General features: G+C 46.9%; 2 protein-coding genes across 4 annotated transcripts in view; one reads left to right on the forward strand and one right to left on the reverse strand.

Annotated features, from left to right (window-relative positions):
- plekhg7 (pleckstrin homology domain containing, family G (with RhoGef domain) member 7) lies at nucleotides 1-13,332 on the forward strand. The gene is made up of 17 exons (XM_053885371.1): nucleotides 1-164; nucleotides 469-1,192; nucleotides 1,796-1,818; nucleotides 5,203-5,321; nucleotides 6,448-6,485; nucleotides 6,799-6,900; nucleotides 7,194-7,343; nucleotides 7,419-7,514; nucleotides 9,148-9,246; nucleotides 9,447-9,560; nucleotides 9,695-9,869; nucleotides 11,364-11,479; nucleotides 11,543-11,630; nucleotides 12,061-12,140; nucleotides 12,209-12,362; nucleotides 12,442-12,539; nucleotides 12,640-13,332. Exons 2-17 carry the CDS (start codon nucleotides 587-589, stop codon nucleotides 12,748-12,750), a joined length of 2,169 nt encoding a protein of 722 aa, XP_053741346.1. The 5' UTR covers nucleotides 1-164; nucleotides 469-586; the 3' UTR covers nucleotides 12,751-13,332.
- The window catches only part of eea1 (early endosome antigen 1), a 14,962-nt gene continuing 6,163 nt past the window's right edge, over nucleotides 13,108-21,906 (reverse strand). Inside the window, exons 10-28 of one of the 3 annotated variants that reach the window (XM_053885370.1) lie at nucleotides 20,241-20,579; nucleotides 20,013-20,162; nucleotides 19,804-19,923; nucleotides 19,412-19,615; nucleotides 19,151-19,351; nucleotides 18,956-19,069; nucleotides 18,391-18,546; nucleotides 18,179-18,318; nucleotides 17,153-17,483; nucleotides 16,985-17,086; nucleotides 16,729-16,923; nucleotides 16,470-16,652; nucleotides 16,215-16,400; nucleotides 16,014-16,145; nucleotides 15,722-15,907; nucleotides 15,425-15,663; nucleotides 15,164-15,284; nucleotides 14,994-15,092; nucleotides 13,108-14,929 (exon numbers count right to left, since the gene is read on the reverse strand). In XM_053885370.1, the coding sequence (XP_053741345.1) occupies nucleotides 14,807-14,929; nucleotides 14,994-15,092; nucleotides 15,164-15,284; nucleotides 15,425-15,663; nucleotides 15,722-15,907; nucleotides 16,014-16,145; nucleotides 16,215-16,400; nucleotides 16,470-16,652; nucleotides 16,729-16,923; nucleotides 16,985-17,086; nucleotides 17,153-17,483; nucleotides 18,179-18,318; nucleotides 18,391-18,546; nucleotides 18,956-19,069; nucleotides 19,151-19,351; nucleotides 19,412-19,615; nucleotides 19,804-19,923; nucleotides 20,013-20,162; nucleotides 20,241-20,579 (3,321 nt within the window). In that variant the 3' untranslated portion in view covers nucleotides 13,108-14,806. The remainder of the gene's footprint in view (nucleotides 14,930-14,993; nucleotides 15,093-15,163; nucleotides 15,285-15,424; nucleotides 15,664-15,721; nucleotides 15,908-16,013; nucleotides 16,146-16,214; nucleotides 16,401-16,469; nucleotides 16,653-16,728; nucleotides 16,924-16,984; nucleotides 17,087-17,152; nucleotides 17,484-18,178; nucleotides 18,319-18,390; nucleotides 18,547-18,955; nucleotides 19,070-19,150; nucleotides 19,352-19,411; nucleotides 19,616-19,803; nucleotides 19,924-20,012; nucleotides 20,163-20,240; nucleotides 20,580-21,906) is intronic. The other 2 variants (XM_053885368.1, XM_053885369.1) reach the window with 2 other exon arrangements.

The following is a 21,906-nucleotide window of genomic DNA, read 5'->3' on the forward strand; positions in this document are numbered from 1 at the left end:
TCTCTCGGGTGACACGAGTCTCCACTCCCTCTCCGGTCTCACTCCGCACCTGCGTCTCTTCCCCGCCGCACTGGTGTTTTTGTTATGGAATCGAGCGGTTCGGCCGGAAGCTAAGTTTTTTTTGTTGTTGTCACAGACTCCCCGCTGCTGCCTGTGTCGTGTCCGTAAGTACAGCCAAACGATCGACTCATCATTGGCGACAGTGAGACAGAGTTGCGTCCGGTTGCTCCTCGCCTCGCGGCTAGCTAAAACGCAATACCACCCTCCGCTTTTAAACAGAAATAAATTGGTTTAATAACTGAACAGTGCTGGAAACAAAACCGTGGCAGGCAATAATCTTCTGTTTTCAGCAGACGTGCTTTTCAGCCGTTGAAAACTCTCTCTCCCAGGAGATTAAGCAGGCACATGAACCCGGTCTGTCGCTTTCATGCGAGCCACTATTGATCCATTTTCTCTCCCTCTCTGAAGCAACGGGGAGAATGGTGGTGGAATGCCACAGGATTACTATCATCTGACCGGCAGCTCAGAGGCAGCGGACCCACCAGCTTTCTGACCAGCGCAGCTCGACGATGCCTGTGGGGCGAAGATGTCTACAATGAAGCACGTTATCTTGCCGGATAAGGACGAGGACGTTGACAGGAAGCTGGACTGGAGCTACATCGAGTGGGTGGAGAACGAGGTGGTCACGCCAGGTGCGGCCGACGCCGAGACCCAAACGGATGGCAGGTGTTTGGAGCACAAGGAAGTCCAGACCAGCAGCCCGGTCATCATGCACATAGATCTGAAACGGACGCACTCCAAGCTGAAACGCTTGTCCCTGGTGGATTCGGATGGTTTGATACCTCCTCTGTTCCAGTTTGACCGGCAGGCCCCCGGCCGGATCTCCACGTCCCCGACTCTGAGGAGGATGAGAAGCACCAGGCGCTCCATGATGGATATGGTCAGAATGGGCACCACACAGGAGGAACCTAGCGCCACTGTACTGACGTCCCCGACCAGAGTCAAGTCCCCTCTCGCCATGAGCCCCCTCTCCGATGTAGAGCTGTATCAGTCCAACTCGTCCTGTGGTCGACAAAGAACCAGATCACATAGATCAAAGACTTTCGACAATGGCATCACCACCACCAAGCGAGAATGCCGCAGCGCAACTATCCAGAAAGATTTTCACTTCCCTGAAACTGAGCCACTACAGGTGAGCGGCGATGGGCGACGCTACCAACCCGGGGTTCATTTTTCCATTCAGATTAAGTTCTTTCACATTCCTCACTGGAGCAAGCTCGATCTAGCTATGGACCCCCTGTGGTGGTCATCCACAATGTGTGCTTTTGACAGCAAATGAATCAGCAGTTACATGCACTGACAGCTCCGACCAAGCCCACTGCCTGGAGAGCCCTGGGAAGTCCTCTGCTTGGGCCTCTATTCACTGCAGTCAGCAGTCACCCAATAATGGAGGGGTCAGTGAGCGATGGAAAAAGATAATGGGGAGATCTATTCATCAGATCCTGGCATTCAACAGAGCACTTTCTCAATGGAGTGCCGACATTCTCCTCAGATATCGGGGGGCTTTTCAATCCCAGCGACCACTTAAAACACTGATTCAGATTTGAATGTCTTTGAAAGTGATATAGTGGCATTGTTAGCGGGAGGAGGGCCGTGCTTCGTCCAGTGCAGCGCAGAGGGAACAATGGTGACGCCTAACAGCTTAAGAACATTGCCACATTTTAATATGTTGAACCCAGATTTTTGAGAGGCGTTTTAAACAGTGTGCTAATGCTGAGTGTTTCTGTTTGTGCAGGAGAAAGACCACCCTGATGACAGGTATGTTCCAGTTATTCTCAATGTTTGGTGACGTACACAGAAAACACACATTCTCTGCCTATTACTATAAAGTCAATGCATATAAAAGAGGAAGTAGGCAGCTAATTTCGATAAAAGATGTTTTGATTTGACGTCATACATATTACGTAATAGGATTGTCACTCCCTGTGTCATTGTTTTACAATGGAACCATGCTGTGGCTGTTGGTGAAGTAGCAGTCCACGCTTTACCAACAGAGTCTAACATCAAGCAAACACAACATTGTAATCTGACAGACTCGCCAATACTGAAATGATGATTTACCAGTCCAACCAACAGCAGGCTGCGCTGCGTTTGTCATGCCCCTTTAAGCCTGTTAATCGCTTGCCTACAAGTCAAAGCAGGTCACTTGCGAATTTATTCAAAATGTCCTGATGTTGTTCATTGTAATTTGTAGAGCACAGACAGGCCAAGCTCAAAGATATGTTGTATTCAACAAAACAAGTAATGCACTGCAACAGTTTATGCTTTAAAGGAAAGTATTAAAATGACATTTTTATTGTTAATATAAGACGGAGGGCTTTAGAAAATCCCATCAAAATGAAATCATGTGGCTTGTTGGGTTGTCGTGATACTAAAACTACAAGCTTGATATCAATAACCAGAAGGATATTTGATACACAATACCATTTCCCATAGTGGCACAGCATTAAAAAACTGGACACCATAAATAACCAATTAAATAATCCAGACAAAATGAAAAAATAGCATCTCTTGCTTATAAATACTGAATAAATAGCCCTAATGTCTGTTTATTTTCATATTTTCATTGTTTCAGCATTAGGTAGAAGCGAGCTAAAGGCTGCTAGCCGCAGCCAATGGCTAATAACAACACAACCTGCCATCACTGAGCAGCAAATAATGCAGTCGACAATAAAACAACCAAGATTAATGACTGGCCAGACTAACATCAGTTATCAGCTTAGTGGAGTACAGTAAAGTAAAGTAGTGATGAGTGAATGCTAACATGCTTTACTGGCCTGTCAAGCATTCACACACCGGATCTGGCGTTTTCATTATTTTTGTCTTCATATTGAGTCTCAGTGTTGGGGGTAAACAAAACAAACAAAACCACTACAGAGAAAAATGTGATAAAATGTTGCTTGCTGGAACTAAGTTGTGCATCTTGAGTCAACCATTGAAGTTTGCGTTCTGTTTCTCCGATGACAAGCGTCGGTTTTTGAGAAGAAGAATGTTCTTTTATGACAGGAATCCGAGGCCCGTGTGCCACATGCCTCTGGACACACGTGAGCGCGGGGCGACTGGACCATCGGTTTAAGGAGCCCCATTGTGCATTCATTGTCACTCATGTCTTTGTTAATGGAGCGTGAGCATTAGAGTTTTGAGAGTCCCAGGGTTCTGTGCGGCCTGGACAAACCCTCATTAAGGCCTGTTTTCTCTTACACCCCTCCTAATGGGCTTCCAAGCTCTTCCCCTCACTGGATAATTAGGTGGCTATTGTCCCTGTAATTACACCCTGGCAATGCGCCTCTTACAGTGGCCGGAGCCCACCGGCCATTGGTGGCCAGCATCATTATTCTCTCTTGTGCGGGAACAAAGCGCCCATTTTTTACAAGTGCTCCCAGTAGCCGAGAGGCTGCCGGAGAGAGAGAGAGAGAGCTTCTCCCGCAACAGGATGGCATTGTGAGGATGCTGTGGAATGAAGTGCACGGAGGCAGTGACCTGTTTTAGAGCTTTTTCTTACTGTCCCATTAGCAGCAGGGCTCAGGTGCAGCTGTTATCTGGGCTGTTTATTCAGCGCTGCGAGCGTGTACATCGATCCGGATTGGGTGGGTGGGGGTTCCTCATATCAGCTTACCACACGGATAAAGGACCCCCTTCTTGCTTTCACTATTCAAAAGGCAAAAAAAAAAATGCAGCTGCGGTTGCGAGTTCCTCCATGTTGACTTTAGATTAATTGGATCTCCGCTTATTGAGGTGTGTTTGTCTGATAAAGGGGAAGAATAATAAACCGTTTGACGCGTCAAACCACAGATACAGAACAACATTGTTCCGGCTGCTCCTGTGTAACCGTCTGCTTCTCCGTGGCCTTCACTGAACCCTCATTATAACAGGGCCTGTTGATCTGACCGCACGTCATGAGGATGTTTATTCACTTCCACAAGAGAAAAGTTCTTCCTTTCTGCCAGTTCCCTGTTTACCTGTCGCTTCGCTCTGCTTCTCTTGTCCTCTGAAAAAAGTGCAGAAGTAGAGCAGTGGAGCTTCGTGAGGGGTCATTGACCAACAGTCGGTCAGTGTCAGCCTGACAGGCGTGAACGTTACCTTCTGCGGAACCTGCTTGTCTGGTTGTTTTCTGCTGAGCTGCACTTTCCTGAACAGCCCAGTTCGTTTTGGCAACATTTGGCTCGTTGTCACAATCGAACCTGCCCAGTTTCTTGTTGTGATGGATCGTTTTAAAGAATGAATTGTTTCGTTTTCACAATAATGTTTGATGCCTCCCGAAGCTCAAGAATAAGAGACACAGACCCTTTAGTCGACATGTTTATTTTTGTCAAGGAGGTTCTGGTTTCTGCTGGTAACAAAGTCATTTTTTGGGGAAAAAATGTTTAATTGAAGGGATTTAATAGTTGATAGTTAATAGTTGATGTGGTATTAATAAGCAAATAAAATAGCTGATGATGAATTTAAGATTGGAGTTACAGTAAATGTAACATATTGTACTGGGATATAAAACACACCTTACTGAAATCTGACAACAGACAATCTGTAAAACCTAAAAGTACTGTAAGCTTAACATAAAACAGATTAATCACTTAAGTTTTAATAAGTCAATGATAGGACAATATTTGTTAATTAACAGCTGTAAATAATTGTAACAAAAGAGGCAAACATTAGCCGTCGCACTGCAATGCTAAAGTAGCTTATAAAGGTATCTAACTTCAAACTAAAAGAGAAAAAGTTTGATTTATTTAGTGCGTATATTATTATATCCAACTTGGAATGATGAATTGAATTTGAAGCACATTGTCCTGATGGAATCTGAGTGGCCTCACAGTAAACTGCAGTCTTGGCCTGAAGCGAAAAGGCTGGCCGGTGCTTGTTTGGCGGGAGTCTTGCTTCAGTTACGCGCTGTGAAAAGGAGAGTGACAGAGGATTATGAGCAAACAGTGACAGCTTGCCTCCTTCCACACAAATACAGTTATCCATTAATCAGCAACACCCTCTGCACGATCATCATACGCAACACTCGTGGCTCATGTTCACGTCTGTTCCAGTGAAACTTTCTGTATCACATGTACGTAGACATAATAGTCTCCGTCTAAAAAAAGTGTGAAAGACTGCTGCTATTGTGTGTCTCATGGAGTTCACCTGTCGCTTCTCCAGGCTGAAGGAGAGGAGGCGGAGCTCTGTGGTGGTCAGCTTGGCTGGAATGGACGTTTCACCTGGAGACCTTTTCGTTTCAAATGGAGCCGCTGACATGTTAAATGGGTCCAACCTGTCTGGTAACCTTTGACATTGAATCATATAGAACAGTGGTTCTTAACCTCTTTGATCTCGGGGCCCCCCTTTCCCAGAACAGGCCCCATTCATTACAACTGATTCATTACTCCTGATTTCATTTGTGATCAATAACTATATTTAATATAACTACACGTACGCAAACCAAAACCTTGTGAAATGACATAAAACCATGTGATCATCGACAAAGATACAAAGAACCAACAGCAGAACCAGGTGCAAGTCATATTCATCAAATTTACTAAAGAAAAAAAAGAAACACTTGATGCAAACTGTTGAGAAAATTCCAAAAACTGAATCAAATTCTGAATAAAATTAATATAATACATCCATGTCTAAATACCATAAAATAAAAATACACTTTATTTAAACTGCATAGAAAATATAAGTAGAGTGTAATTGAAAGTATTGCCATAAAATGTCATTTAAAAACTATTTCAACTGGTGCTTTCATGAACAGTTTTTACTCTCGGGTGGGCGGCATCACTTTCTTTATCATTTTTTCATTTCAAGAGCTTCTCCATAGTTGTTAACTATCACAGATTTGCAGTTGTCAATTCAGTGACACACTACTGCCAACACACGTGGCTAATGTATTGAAACTGAGTGTCTCGCGGCCCTGAGGTGTAACACAAAAAACCTTTTAGCGGCCCTCTAGGAAGCACTCACGGCCCAACCATGGTTAAGAATCACTGGTATAGACTTGAGTCCTGCTGGTCTAGTCTTCAGAAACCAGAACCAGATGTGAACAACCAGGTAGTTAAGCTTGCCAGAAAGAGATGTTTTCATATGTGAAAGTTGTATACTGTGACTTCAAGTGTAGCACAAGTTCACTAGCAGATTGAAGCATATTTCTGTCGGTCGGTACCAGAAACTTCATCAGGATTGGACTGGGGTGCTGAAGTTCTGGACCAGTTCAGCGTGTAAAAGAGATGAAAATCTGAAGTGGCCCTTAGGAGTTATTCACGTAGTACGGGGCCCCAGAAAAATAGTTATGTGTGATCGTCCCACTTTGTTACCAGAACCACTGGTAGTCGCCTGCTGACGCTTCTCTCACAGGTGTTTCTCTGCACTTGTCAATATTTAATGCAGTTCTTTTTGCCCCTGCAGACACAAAGAAGTCCAAGTGGCCTTTCAGACGCAGCACGGTAGGTGTGTTGTGTGTCTCTCCGTGCCGTCTGGGAGCTTGTGGTTTGTTTTGATGGACTTGTTGCGGCACTGGCCGGTTGGTTTGCACATTGTTCTCTGACCCACTTCTCAAAGCAGATTAATGTGGCTCCTCTTATCCCTCCTGTGGCCGACTCACTCTTTGTAATTGGTCCGCACATGAAACACCCAACTGAAGCTGAAATTGTTAATTTGGGGAAGGGAGTCTGTGCAAATATTTGAACAGCACACACACACACACACACGGGCGCACACACAAAGCCATTAGTCTAAAAAGCGAATGGGACTTTTCAGACGAAAGGAAAGTCGGGCGTGGGAACCGCGTCGGACATCGAGAAATGCCTGTCGACGGTGGAGATCCAGGACTGGAGAGACGGCGACTTTCAGAAGTTTAAGGTGAGAGTTTTGACGCCGTCTGCTGTGCTAAGCAGCTTGTGTGTGTGTGTGTTATGTAAATCCCGCTCCGATTGCTCAGCCAGTGATTCTGACCATAAGCTGAACAAACCAGATTTCCAAAAAAGAATCCACTGTTTGAAGGCAATGCAACAGAAAAGGTGTCAGAAGCCGAGCTTGTGTAGGAACCAGGCCCTAACAAAAGTGTGTCTGCATATGAGGAAACGCAGATCCAGACCTGATGAGTGTGTTCTTCTGATATCTTTCACCGAGTTGCATCACTTTTCTGTGAGCAGGATTGTTCCTTCTCGGACTTCCTGCGGGACCAGTCATCCCAGCTGAGCGCCGCCTCCGACCCTCAGGGCTTCAAGACAAAGGAAGCTATTTGGGAGCTCTTCACCAGCGAGTGCGTTTACTTTCTGGATCAGCTCATGGTTCTCAAAGAGGTGACTATACTGTTGATGCACAGGAAAGAAAAGCGTCTTCCTGGTGAGATGTTTCATGTCTCTTTTCTATCCAAGGTGTTTTTGGAGACGCTGATCAACCTGCAGGAGAGAAACTGCTTGACTGATGTGGAGACCTGGAGGATGTTTGCCAATCTCAAAGAGCTTTGTCTGGTGAGAGTCGCCGAAACCTTGTGGCACCATAAAGAAGTCGGTTTGTGGAGCAATATTGGAAGAAACTTTAGCTGAAGCGCTCCTATTTAAAAAAATCTGGTTGTAAACTGACGTGTGTGTCATAAAGCTTGCTCTGGACTGAAGTTTCACTTTTCCAAACGTTGCACTTAAATGAAGGATAAATCTAAATAAAGACAAAGGAAAAACATTCCATTTATGTGGAGAAAAGACATTCCCGCAACTTGGAAGTATTTAATCTCTAAATCTAAATACAAATTCTGCATGGCGTCTTAGGTGACGGTTACAAATGACATTCCCGAACAGGAAACCTGAACAGGTAATCTCACACCGCAGTTTCCTTTTGTGGCAGCAAAGAGAGACGTGGTTTTTACTTTTGTTGTACAGCTCAAATCAGTCCCCTGCGTGTGAAGAAACACTGTGGCGAAAATAGCTGGATATTGGACGGACCTCCGCCCCGGTATTGGCGGCGGCGTCCTCTTCTGCGTCCCCATTGGGGTTCACTGATCGGGGACACACTCTCACAGGCAGAGCTAAAATTACGACCCGGCATCAGTTGGGGACCATTAACAAATTCTAAAGCGGTAAAAGTATTAGTAGAATCTTCAATAAGGCAATGAAAAACAACCACTTTAGGAGAGAGAATTGACACACACAAGACAAAGGACTGACAGTGTGTATAATGATTTTGAGAATATAATTTGGCTAAATGATCATTTCTTCACATGATTTCTAATATTTTTTCAATAGCATCTAGGAAATGTGTCCAGACAACTCCATAGTTCAAGTCAACTGTTCAGAGACATGAGATACAGCGGACAGACGGCTCAATTTAACCCCTAAATAAAGCTGGCAGAGCAGTCTGTCAGACACCAGCAGCTTCTACCAGAGACGTGAAACACTGAATTTCTCATCTCTACACGTAGTTAACTATTCTATTTAAACATAAGCAAATAATGATGTTGGAGACAAACTCCACTAATAAGTTTCATCATAACAGTTTATATTTTTTTAGATAATTACCGTTATTGGCAAATTACATTTATTGCAATAACTTTTTTTGTCCATATTGCCCATCCCAAGTATGTAATATGGAGCAGTGTCTACAGAGTTGTAAATCGGGGGTTGAGGGGTCGACACTCCAAAATATAGATCCATGAAACAATGGTGATCCACAACAGGAAATGTCTAGGTTTTGCGTGACCCCGCCTCTTAACTCTGGAGACACTGTTTCCGGCTCATCCAATGATTTCGATCGCTGAGCTCTGGTGGGCCACAGAAGTCACTGGGATGTCCAGGCAGCACCAGCCCTGAGTAGCTCACACACACCCTGCTCTGCCGCCATTCAAAAGTGTCTCTCCCACTGTTCCAAACTCTGGTCCATGTGAAGAAGTTACTTTGAAGCACAGCAACGGCAAGATGTGTTTGCAAAGTCAAGGCTGAGATCCAAGAAGCTCAGGTGTGTTGTAGACACTATCTGCTGTGAACCGATAACCAAACGTGACTAGTGAGTTTTCATCTTCACGCTTGCTTCTGGGTTATATAATGCATGTATTCACGCAGCCGACGGGGTTGTGGTCCCGCCGTGACATCTGACACTGGCTTTCTGCTGCAGGTGAGCTCTGATTTCCTCACCAGCCTCCTACGTGTCATCAAGAGCTGGCTGGAGCTCAGTGAGGGGGAGGGGCCGGGACTGCTGGAGCTGCTCAGCAAGGCCAGTGTCACCCACACACACACGACACCTCGCACGCTTAATCACAACCCAGTTCAAGTGTTGGATATGTAAGACTGGGCCTGAACCCGAGCTGGTCGGGCCGACGCACGCCAGCTCAAGTGCCTTGCTAGTCAATAGATCCGCTGGCGAAGCCTGGGAGGAGCGGAGATGTCAACTGCTGCTGGTGCTGCTGCTTGCAGGCGTTCCAGGGCAGCATCTGCCAGTGTCTGCAGAAGTACTGCCTCAACTACTCCACCGCGCTGCTCTACCTGGCCAGCCTCAAGTCCAGAGAGGACTTTGGATCCTACGTGAAGGTATCATCACAGACGTGAGCCCTGATGACAGGGCGCCCCGCTGTAACAACCTGTTTGGTGTCATCACTGAAGAATGCGCCTCTTTGTGCCCTCTCCCTTTCATCCCTTCTCCTCGACCTCTGACCCCCCCGCAGTGGTGCGAGAGGAAGGAGCAGTGCCGCAGGCTGCAGCTGCGGGACCTGCTGGTGGTGCCGCTGCAGAGGCTGACTCGCTACCCGCTGCTGCTGCGCAACATCGCCAAGAGGTTCCAGTCGGAGGAGCAGAGCCGAGGCCTGCAGGCCGTGGCCGAGCAGGTGGACACCTCCATATGTGAGCCGCTCCTCTCTTCCAACACTCTCACTGACTTGTCAGCGAGCCCGTGTCCTGATAAGAGCTTCACAGATGTTGCACTTCAGACTGGTTCACGCAGATGTTATCAGTCTGCGTTTGGACGTTTAAGCCTGAAATAACTCGCAGCCCCAACCAGTTTCTCTCGGCGAGCCTCAACATGTAAACAAGCCGGCGCCAACGCAGACGAGTCGCTGCTTCACGGCAAAAATCAGCCTCCACTTTACTGGTGTTGTCACCGCAGTGAGTCCAGACCTGAACTTTACAGTCGAGGTGGGTCAGGACCCAAAAGTGGGTCGCCAAGCTGCTCTCTGTGGGTCCAGGCCTTTTCTTAGGCAGAAAAAAATAACACACTTTAATTCAAATGTTATGCTTGAGTTGAGTTTAGGGCTGCAACGAACGATTATTTTCGTTGTCGACTAATCGCATTACCTTTGTTTGGACCTATTTTGAATTTCTGTTTCACCTAAAGTTGTTTATTTCATCTCACTGTGATACTCTGATACCATACGTTATTCAACAAGTTTATCAAAATAGTGACACATCATCCAGGAACATGTCTTGACCCTGTGAAGCACGAAGCACAAAACAGTTGACAAAGAGCTCCACCACAATAAAAGTGAGGTCTTTATTGGTCCCTGAGAAGACTTTAAAATGGTCAATATTCATATATGTATCCCATATAAAATGTCTGATCAACATCCACATCAAAAGGTCTCATTTGAATAATGATCTAAAACAGTGTGTTCAGTGTCGCTACCTAGTTCAGTTCTGGTTATTATTAGGTGGAGGAGAGAGACACTGAGGACACTTCAATACATCTCCAACTTACAAGCAGTTAGCTGCGTGCTCGCCAACATGCTAGCTGTTAGCTAGAGTGTGTGTGGCGTCACACTCTTTCATCATTCTACCATGGTGTCGAAGGGTTCTCACTGCTTCTGAATAACAGCCGGTTCTCGATGCCCATACTGCGATGTGTGCGTTTACAGCAACACGACGCATCAACGAATTTTTGTTGTCGACGTTATCGATGACGTCAACTAATCGTTGCAGTCCTAGTTGAGTTTTTATCTGGATTTGGGCTCAACTTTTGATGTTGGGTCACAAAACCACCTGAGAACCACTGTCTCAGAGAACAGTTACAACTCAAAAATGGTCAAGTCAGGAGCTAAAAGGCAGATTTTGTCATCTGACTTCTCTCCGTTGACCCTGTGACCTTGTGAAGTTCAACTTAAGATGCATTGAAACATCAAGTCACATGATGGAATCTGGAGTGGGGTGGGCGTGGCGCCTGCCAGCGCTGCAGCCAACATGATGTGTGGGCCAAGGTCCTGAGGGTGTTTCTGCGCCACCACACCCTTATTTGGCTGGTAACCATCAACAGACTGCAAAACACCGCATCGATTAAAAGCAGAAGTGGAAGAGGGAGCTGGAGTGTTGTGGAAAAGCATCTGAGGCCGTGGCTTTTGTCTGCAGGTGATCTGGAGGGAAAGGTCAAGTGGCTGGAAAACTACCAGATGGTGAAGCAGCTGAGAGACGCCCTGGTGTGGCTGCCGGTGTGGGAGCGAGACAAGCGGGCCTTCGTCCCCGAGGTCCGAGCGGGTGGGGAGGACTCCGCAGCGCTGGGTCTGAGCCTTGTTCTGCTCCTCTTCCAGAGCCTGAAACATCTGCTGAAGGCCGTCACCCTGGAGAACCTCATCTCTCACAGAAGTCTGCTGCACGAAGGGAAGCTGGCTCTCACAGGTGCGGGAAGCTCAGGAGTCCTTTCTTCTGACTCGACTTTTACACACGTAGCGGATTCTGTAGTCGAGTGAATTTAGGTCCGAAACACGAGGAGTGACTTGAAGGACTAGAAAGGGAGGGGTGTTCTCGGGACGTCAAACTTTCACACTTAAAAGTCGCACCCGACTCTTTAGTTCCCACGATGACATCATCGGTGCGAGACAAAGCGTGTAATTGTGGGTGATGGAGCGTGAACAGCTGAGTCAGCTGTTCTACATACATGTGAGTTCAGAGGAGGCAGTTCATGAGAACTAACAAGTCACTTACGTGATGAGGCACGTTGCAGCTCGGTCAGTCACATGCTCATACGTTTGCTTTGGAGGTTGGTTGCACACAGCTGGGAGATGCTCTCACTCTGGAGGCTTCTGACCCCAAACTGTGCTTGTTTCAGAAAACACCAAGGTGACCGACGTCTATCTCTTCCTGTTCGATGAATTCCTGCTCATCACAAAGCTCAAAAGAAGCAAGAAGGTGGGACGTTCTCAGCTTCTCTCTCCACCGTCTTCACCTTCACTGAATGTGTCTCCTTCACCTCACAGCGGTCAGTGGGACCAGACCAGAACCCGCTCAGGCAGCCTCAGAACTTGGAGTTGGAGCAGCTGCTGAAGGAGGGTTGCACCTTCACGGTCCTGGATCAGCCCCTGTCTCTGGACCGACTTCATCTCAGGAACATCGACCAGCTGAACGCTTCAAGTAGCCAATGCCAAGAGCCATGTGAAGTGAAACATTTTAGCTTGGCTCTAAAAAAAGTATTTTATTGTCTCCTGAGCAGCGTCTGGACTCCCCCACTCCTTCATCATCACCCACCAGAACCGGTACCAGCAATGTATCGGCGCCTTCATCCTGCAAGCCGGGTCAGAAGCTGCCAAGGTGAGCGCTTCCTCATCCTTTCATCCTGTGGTGTCGAGAGTCCAAAACACAAACATAATTCACTCACCAAGTTCTTCAACTATTTGGCTTTGTGTCCCAGAAAACGTGGATGTCAAAGATAGAGGGCGCTGTGACGGCACTGCTGAAGCTGGACTCTCGGCAGCCTCGCGTCAACAACTCCTCCTCGTGGCTTGAGTCGTCGCAGATTTAAATCAAAAATGGCCACTGAATTTTTTGTTTTGTTTTTCCTGTGGACTTGCACTTCGCTGTCCTCGCACCTGAGGCAGCGGCTGACGTAGCAATAAATACGGACTGTCGCCTCACGATTCTTCATTTTGGTTTGGTGAAGAATAAAATTTTGCTTCTTTTTTTGTTGGGGGAGTTTTGCGCCTCACTTGGACGCTCGATTGCAGCGCCCCCTACTGCTTGATGTTACCATGTAAAATCAAAGGGACCAGGTCATTTCAAAACACTCTCCTCATGTGGTTTGAAGGAAGATCAGACTTTATATCTGCAACAAAGCAGAGGGCCAACACCACTTCGATGCACATTCATCCTCCTACTGCTTCCTCGCCTTGAGGGGCCACACGGAGTACAGTACACAATTAAACTGGTTTTTTTTGACTGTGGGAGGAAACTGGAGTAAACTTGCGCAAGCAGACGGAGAGCATAGAAACTCCACACAGGAAAGGAAGCAAACCTGCAACCTTGCAGTGACCCAGCTGCCTCATATTTAAAGAAACGTTGAATATCCATAACATTACGACCAGCATAAAAACAGGAGTAGAAAGATACAGTAGTTTTTATTCAGATGTGTACAGATGAATAAGAAAATGTTAAGTGACACTAGTGAACATGTCTTTTCCCCGCACGCGGCAGCAGTAAGTCACATGGCATGAGGCCTTTGAGCCTCCAACATTTTGACTGACAAATTTGGGGGGCAATTTTCTCCCTGCGACAAGAGCGATCCAGACATCTAGGAGCAGGTCAGTCCGGCTTCAGCCCAGAACACAGTTAAGGTGCAAATCACTTTCTAGATTTCACCACAAATCCTCAGGGCAATCCAGACCATGACATAAGTCTAATCTTTTAAGTTTGGGAATAATTCCCTGTGCCAACCTGAGGTAGACAAAAATGAAAGTGTGAACTCCAGAGCAACATTCTTGTGTACGGGGCAAAGGGGACTGAATTAAGTCCTGAGAAGGAACCAGTGCGAGACACGACCATGTGGTGGGGACAACTCTGATATCCCACGCTAAGAACTGCACCTGAACGCAGCAGGTGTATCGCCAAAACTTGAAGAGACACAGGAACAGCAGATTCATGTTGACAAACAGAAAATGAGTTATTGCCCTGAAGCACACACACACACACACACACACATAGACACACATTCAGTGCGATGGAGAACCAAGCAGCAGGAAAATCAACATGCAGACACTGTCATCACCGACGTTGCCACTTCAGATCAGTCGTATATTTAAAAAAAAAAAAAAACATTTAAACTTCTAGCGGAACATTTAAAAGCATCACGTCTTGATAAAATGTTGAAATATCCTTCTATAAAATACTGAAATGTGAATGAGAAGCAGGTCTGTTGCGGGCACAGACATTCTTTGGTCATGGACAAAAATAAATCACTGAACACTGAACTGGAACCTGAAGTGAAGTAAGGTAGTGGGACCACGGATGGTGTTGAACGTAGATGTGTTTGTGTGGCGTTCCAATTGTGCTCAGAAGTGCTTTGTTAACAAATCGTAGGTAGGACGTCCACTTGATCAGGGTGGTTCTAGTTCTGTTAAATCTTTTGTGGTGAAGAGAGATCGAAAACCGACAACTAAGTTTGGAGTGAGCGCCAGGTTGGTGACAGTAAAACTGAAAACTCCAATTTCCTCCCATGAACGATCGGTTTACACATCAACTTGCAGGTTTCAGTACCTGGGGTTTTCTCCACCATCATGACCAATGAAGGACAGTGACCTGCATTGACACCCCAGGGCTGGCAGTGATCACCGTCCCCCTCTCGAACAGCACAGTCAAAACAAAAACGGACAACAGCCACTGACGTCCAAGCAGAAGATATGGGTGGTGTTTTGTCGTCTGCCGCCACCTGCTGGCGGTCAACCGAAGTAGCAAAGGCACAAAAACATACAACGCCCCTCAGGAGACCGCGGGGTGGGCTCGTCCTTTGTAGTGCACGTAAATGAAACAAATACACGGCGTCCTTCAGTCTCCACGGCGGGAGGTCAACAGGACGTAGGAGGAGCTCAACCTGCGAGTTCGTCGTAACAGGTCTCGCACACGCGGACCGGCTTCTTGGAGGACGGCGTCAGGGCGTTCCTCGCCGAGCACTCGGCGCAGAAGATGTTTCCACAGTGTCTGCAGTGATGCTGGAGGGACGACAGGCATCAGCAGCTGTCTGACACACAGACTGAGACGTGAGAAGACACTCACCTTCCTGATGGTCACGCTGAAGCCTTTACCACACGCCATACAGTTCTGCACCTCGTGGTCTTCGGCCCACTTCCTGGTCAGAGACTGAGACTGCTTGATCTACAGGAGCAGAGTCAGCATGTTTAGCCAGCAGCTGGGATCCCAGCGACAGATCCGGCGCGTGTCTCCACCTGCAGCGACTGGTTCTCCCGGCCCAGCTCCTGCATGGCAGCTGTTGTGTCGTCCAGTTTCCTCCGGAGCTCCACCACTTTGGCCTGAAGCTTCTCGATCTCTCCTTCACCCTTCACGCACCTGACACACCAACATTCCAGATCAGCAATGAAAGGGTCAACACTGCTGCCTAGTGGCGCTAAAGTAAACTTCTGGTCTCCAACTACAGCGCCCCCTCAGGCCCAGTGTGCGTAGTACAGCGACAGAATTCTTGCTTGCACCTCTCCAGCAGAGCCCTCCTCTCGTCCTGGTTGTTCTGGACCGTGGCCTCCAGGACGGCGATCTCCCCTCTCAGCTCGTCCGTCTGCTTCTCCAGCTCGGAGACGCGGCGCTGGCTGCCCTGCCACTCTCTCTTCAGGGTGGCCACATTCTCGTTCAGTGCCGTCACCTGCAGCCCCAGCTTGGCCTCGGCCTCCTCACTGTTCTTGGCCTGCATATCTCGGGCGCGTTTCTCCGCCGCCTGTGACGGGAACCAACAATCAGCTCCAGAACTCTCGGGTGACCTGAGGAGGACCTACTAGCTGATCTTGCAGAGCTTTGGACTTGCTGAGGAGCTGCTCCTCTCTCTGACTCCTGCTGTCTTTGGTGGCCTGGTGTGCCTTCTTCTCCTGCTCTAGAGCGCCCCCTGCTGCCTCCACCTGGGCCTGTAGCTCCAGCTTCTGCTGGATCAACAGCTGCTTGGCCTCCCGCAGGTCAGTCAGCTCCTGAGAGAAAAACAACAGAAACACAAGGTCCCTCAGACTGTCTCCCTGCCACATCGAAGCACTGCTAAACTGAGCGTTACTTCCTGATCTCCATGACTCTGCTCACCTTCTCGCTCTTCTCCGTCAGAGTTTTCAGATCTGTGGTCAGTTTGCTGTGATTCTTCTCCAGCGCACGCTTCGCCTCACTCAGCTCCTCCAGCTTGCTCCTCTCCTTCTGCAGCTGCTCCTGATCCAGACTCTGAGAGGAGCCAACACGTTCAGGCAGATGAACCCGAGCAGTTCATGTCACACGTCACTTCACTCAAACCTGCTGCTTCTGGAAGTCCTTGAGTGCTTTCTCTTTCTGCTGCAGCTGCTGATCTCGACTGCTGACCTCCTTCTCCAGTGACTGCCGTGCCTTCACCTGCTCCTGAATCTCAGCCTCTAAACTCAACTGGTGGGTCCGGTTTGCAGCCAACTCTTCCTGCGTCAGGCTGAGCTTCTCCTCTGACACCTGCGCCCAGAATGAAAGGGTGAATTCCCAAACTGTGATACTGAATTGACCTGACTGGCAGAAACGTACTTTCAGGTCTTGACGCAGAGCTGAGACTTCAGATTCTTTTCCATAGAAGTCGGACTGGAGTTTGTTGAAGCCCTGCTGACTTTGTTCTAGTGACACCTGAAGCTCGGCTGTCCTGCTCTTCTCTGTGGCGAGCTCTTGACCGACCTTTGACACTTGCTCTCTCAGTCTGCTCTCCTCCTCTGCCTGTAAACAAAACAACAACAAACTTAGAACAGAACATTTTCATTTGAATTTGAGCAGATGGTTAGAGAGATTTCACCTTCTTCGCACCAACTTTCTGTAGCTCTGTGACCTGCGCCCTCAGTTTGGACCGCTCCTCTTCCATTGACCCCTGGCTTGTCTTGAACTGCACCTGCAGCTTGTCCAGACTTCCCTCCTTCTCCTTCAGCGCCGCCACAGTCTTGGCGAGCTGCTGCTCCAAAGAGGTCACCTGCCCTTGCAGCTTTTTCTCTTCCTGCCAAGTAGAGTGAGAAATGTGTGAATCTCCCAAACAGTGTTACTGGGGGACATCTTACCTTTCTGATCAGCTCCAGCTGCTCTTTAGACTCCTTCATTGCCTTGGTGATGGACTCATTACTCTTCAGAAGCTCCTGCTTGACTTTCTCACTGGACTTCTCCTGAAAAGTGGTGAGCAACCTTCAGTCCACGGGCCTGCGACTGTTCAACACAAGCATCCCACTCACCCTCTCCACCAAGACCGACTGATGACTCTTCCTCTCTGACTCCAGACGAGTCTGGCTTTCTTTCAGAGCAGCTTTTGTTTCAGCTAAACTCTCCTGCGCGATGGCAAGCTCCTTCTTGCGACTCTCATTCTCCAGTTGGACCTTTGATAACTCCGTAGTGACGCTCTGAACTCTCTTCTCCAGCTCCGCACACTGAGCTTTGGACTCCTGGCTGCTCTTGTCCAAATTCACCTTCAGAGACACTTTCTCCTTTTCAGTGTTTTCCAGCTGTTTCTGCGCATCAGTCAAGGCGGCTGATTTATTCTTCAACTCTTCCTGGAGATTCGCGTTTCTTCAAAAAGAAACAAGTGTGAGGAAATGATTCCTGACATAAGAAATAGTCAAACTATTTTGAGGTTGGATGTATGTGTCACTGACCATCCACATTCATACCAAGGATGGGCGATATGGACAAAAAAAGTTATCCCAATAAATGTTAATAATAAATAATATATAATAAAAATTTCAGCGATGACGATAATTATCACAATAAATACATTTTCATTCAATTCCATGTGTTGGACACTACACCCTCTCTTGAAACTGTTTTATGATGAAACTCACTTATTGTCTCCAACATCATCATTTGTTTCTGTTTAAATATAACAGTAAACTAAGTGTAGAGATGAGAAATTCAGTTTTTCACGTCTCTGGTAGAAGCCGCTGGTGTCTGACAGCTTTATTTAGGGGTTAAATTGAGCCGTCTGTCTGCTGTATCTCCGACGCCTGTTCATGTGTGTGAGTGCAATGCGCACAAGTGTGCCGTGTGTTTATCGAATTTATCGTGCGATGCACAATTGTCATCGTGTACGATAACTTATCGCCCATCCCTACGTCATCCTAAGTTAAGCTGAAAACCAGCAGCAACAATGAGCCCAATAATGATGACACCCAGATATCTTGTTTAAGGCTTGTGGTGCCTGGTTATTTTGATGCAAAGTGCTGCAGCAGAGAATAGGTTTTGACTACTACAGCACATATTCTCACCCAGACTTCTCTGTTTCTAACAAGCGCTGGAGCTCCTTGGCTTTCTTCTTCAACTCGGATGATTCTCTCTGCAGCTTCTGCACTTCCTGCTGTGTCTGCTCCTTTGCGGCCTGCAGCTCTCCAACTTGCGCCTCCAGTTTCTGGCCAATAACATGATTTATCAAATTGTTATCATAAGGCAAGACAGAAATGTTTCATGAGGTCAGACAGACCTTGTTGTGGCCCTGCAGCTGCTCAACTCGCTGGTCTGAGGCCAGCAGTTTGTCTTTGTGCTCCTTCAGGGAGGCCTCCAGCTGGGAACTTTGCTCTTGTCTCTCCTTCAGCCTCAGGTTCTTCTCCTCCAACTTCTTCTGGACCTTACTGAGCTCCTGCAACAAGATGTTGAGAATTGTAAAATTATATATATATATATATATATTATTTATATATAAAATGAAACAAGCAAATAATGGGACCGTGTGGAAGTGAAATTTACATCTGTTGCTGGTGTCAGGATTTTTTTAAAATACAAACCACTAAGAAACAATAAGCAAAAATGTGATTAAATAAAAATGTGACTTGAGGTGAGGTTTGGTCTCTTCAATTGTTCAACTAAATACACCGCCTTCTTCCTGTTAATACTAAAAAAAAAAAAAAATCAATGTACAGTTTAGAGTGGAGGGAGAAAAGGAGAAGCAGACATCACTAAATGAGGGTTTCAAGATTAAGAGAAATTACAGTGCTGCATTGATATATTTTTAGATCAACACTGGGGAGTGTATTACAGAACATTCAGACCTGCTGCTTGTCCTGCACGGCGTGCTGTGCCGTCTCTAGGTTGTTCTCCAGATTTGCCTTCAGTGCTGCCTTGGCAGCCTCCGTCGACAGCAGCATCTCTGTTTTTGCCTTCAACTGGTGACAATATAGGCACATCAAAGTGTAAGTCATTGACTTTTGTATGTCAACCTCATTGTAGTTTATGTTGACAAAGACCTGAGCATCCAGCTGGGCCACCTTCTCCTTGCTCTCAGCCAGCTGGGCAGTACATTCATTAACAGAGGTCTCCAGACTTAAGGCTCTGTCCTGAGCTGACCGCAGGAGAGTCTTCTGCTCCTGGACCTGCTCGTGAAGGTTGTCCTGCGCTTGCTTGTTGCTCTCCGACTGGTTCTTTAGCTTGTCTGTCAACTGTGTAACCTTAAAGAGCAGCTAAAGTCAGGGACCATTCACGACGGCACAGTGAGGGTGATGACTCACCTGTTGCTGTAACGCTTGGTTTTTCTCCTTCAGCTGGTTCAGCAGAGCTGTCTCTCCCTCTCCGGCTTGTATTTTGGCACACAGATCCTCTCTCTCAGCTTCCAGTTGGCTCACTATGTCCTTACTCTTCTGCAGCAGAGCTTCCAGGTTCTGGATCTTTTGGTCTTTATCCCCAATCTGGCGCAGCACCTGTTCCAGATCATTCTACAGCAGGACAACACCCAGGGAGAATTATTCTCAACAAGATCTCACTGCAGTTTTTAATATTCAGAAAACAAATAATCCACAACCCTTTCAACATCCTCAATTAATTCCAGGAGGGAAAATATTCAATATGAAATGAAAGTATTTTTGTAGATACATTTTGCAATAGGTCTAGCGACCACCCACACCTGAGCCTCTCTCAGTTTGCCATTCGTGGTCTGCTGCAGTGCTTGAAGCTCCTGATGCTGCTGCTTGGCTTTCTCCAGCTGGTGCTGCAGGTCTGTGTTCTTCCCGGCACTCTCCTTCATCTACAGGTGAAATAGAATTTAGTGTGTCATAACTGACAGACATTTTCTCAACGGAATAGGCGGATATGAGTCTTCCTAGTGATGTGCACCTGCTCTTCAGCACGCGAAAGTTTCAGCTGCAGGTCGGCGGCTTGCTGCTCTCTATCTTTCAGCTTCTCTCCAGATAGCTGCCTCTGCTCTTTCAGTCGACCCTGAACTTCTCCCAGTTGCCTCTCCGCCTCCAGCAGTTTGGCATGAAGCTGTGGGGGGTGGCAGAGAAACCTACAGCAACCAGACTTACATATATTCTCTTAAGGGCGTTTCCTAAAATGGCAGACCTGGCCGATCTCCGTTTGCTGCTGAGCGCCTTTGCTTTCTTTTTCCTCCCTCTGTTGTTCCAACTGCTTCCTCTCGACCTTCAGTTCGGCATGCTTCAACTCCAGCTCCGTAATCTCGCTCTTTAACTTGGCCAGCTCCCCGACCTTCTCTCCAAGCTCTGCCTGGACCTTCTGCAGGGATGTCTCTGCCCCTGTGGCTCTGCCCAGGAGCTCCTGGACTTCCTGCTCCTTCTCCCTCAGACGGTCCTGGACTCCCTCTTTTGAAGTTTTCTCAGCAGTCCATTTCTCCTTCAGCTCCTGATGCTCTTTTTCCTTACGCGCCAAGTGCTCAGACAAGCTCTGTAAAAGAAATAATTTGTTCATCAATGACGGTAGAAGTAAGCATGAGACCGACCGAAAAAATATCAACTCAGTAAGGCAAGATACATCAATTACAATTGGTGTCATTAGATAGTCTGACATTGAAGACACCACACATTTTACCAGCCAGAGACTGCAGGTAAGATGCACTCAGTTAGATGTCATGCTCAGACCAACAGTGACAGAACCAACCAGAACCAGCGTGCTTTTCAGGAGTCAGACGGGCTGAGCTCGACAAGCAGCCTTTCTCAGGGAGACGGAAACAAGTCTGAAACTTTTGAAAACGTCTGGAGTGGAAAGTTTAATAAATGCAGTGCTCTCTGTCTCGCAGCAAAGTCTCTAGAAATTCACCAAACTGTTGCGTCTCACACTGAATTAAAAGTGGCTGCATGTTGCAAGGTTTTTCTATTTTTTCACTCCTTGAAGAGGTTTATAAAAACATGTCTGAATTCAAATGATTTAATGGTTCATTTTTTCACATCTTGTACACAGAATATCTTACAAATTCATAGTCAATCCATGTGATCCTATCGGTGATCGGCATCAAAAATCCTCAAACTCAAAAAGATCCTGGGGTACTTTTATTTTGGTAAAAGTGTAAGGGCTTTTCTACTGGCCTAGACCACGGGTCATTATATTCACTAAGGCAATGTATAACTACTTTTGGGCATATGCCGGTCACCTTGCTCTAGAGGAACAATCCAGGCCGGGCTGGAAGCTTTTACGATGTTGGAGTAGGAACAGCGTGATCCCTGTATGGCAGCTCTGGTGTAAGCTTACACTGTAAACTTGGCAACAGAGCGATAAAGAAGGAAATGTTGTTAATAAAAGAGGGCAGCGCTAACAAGGGAGTGTGACAGGACACCGGGTCTTCCAGTAAACCTGTGCATGCTCCTGGTCCAACACAGCAGCTGGGGAACATTAACAGCTCACAGTCTTTCCATAATCCCCCCTGACTACTGTTCATACTCCTTTTACTTGTCCCCTTCACAAGTCTGTCTATTCTAATGCCGGTGTTCGAGACAAAGGACCGCAGGATTTGTTATTTACTACCAGTCAGTTTTCCTAGTGATTCTGGTTTAAATAAAATAAAGAAAGAAGAGTGTGTTTGTTAGTTTCCAAGAGTTTGGGAGGAAAGAGAGCAGAAGATAAAGTAGGGTATCATGTTTCCGAAATAACATTTAACTTCTTGTTTGATCTAAACAACAAAAAACACATTTGCACACTACATCTGCACAGCCAAGATTATTTACTAAACACAATATAAAAATATCTCTCCTGCTGGATTCTGCAACTAGACTCAAAC

This window comes from Synchiropus splendidus, chromosome 14, assembly GCF_027744825.2.
Source record: "Synchiropus splendidus isolate RoL2022-P1 chromosome 14, RoL_Sspl_1.0, whole genome shotgun sequence".
Classification (NCBI taxonomy): domain Eukaryota; kingdom Metazoa; phylum Chordata; class Actinopteri; order Syngnathiformes; family Callionymidae; genus Synchiropus; species Synchiropus splendidus.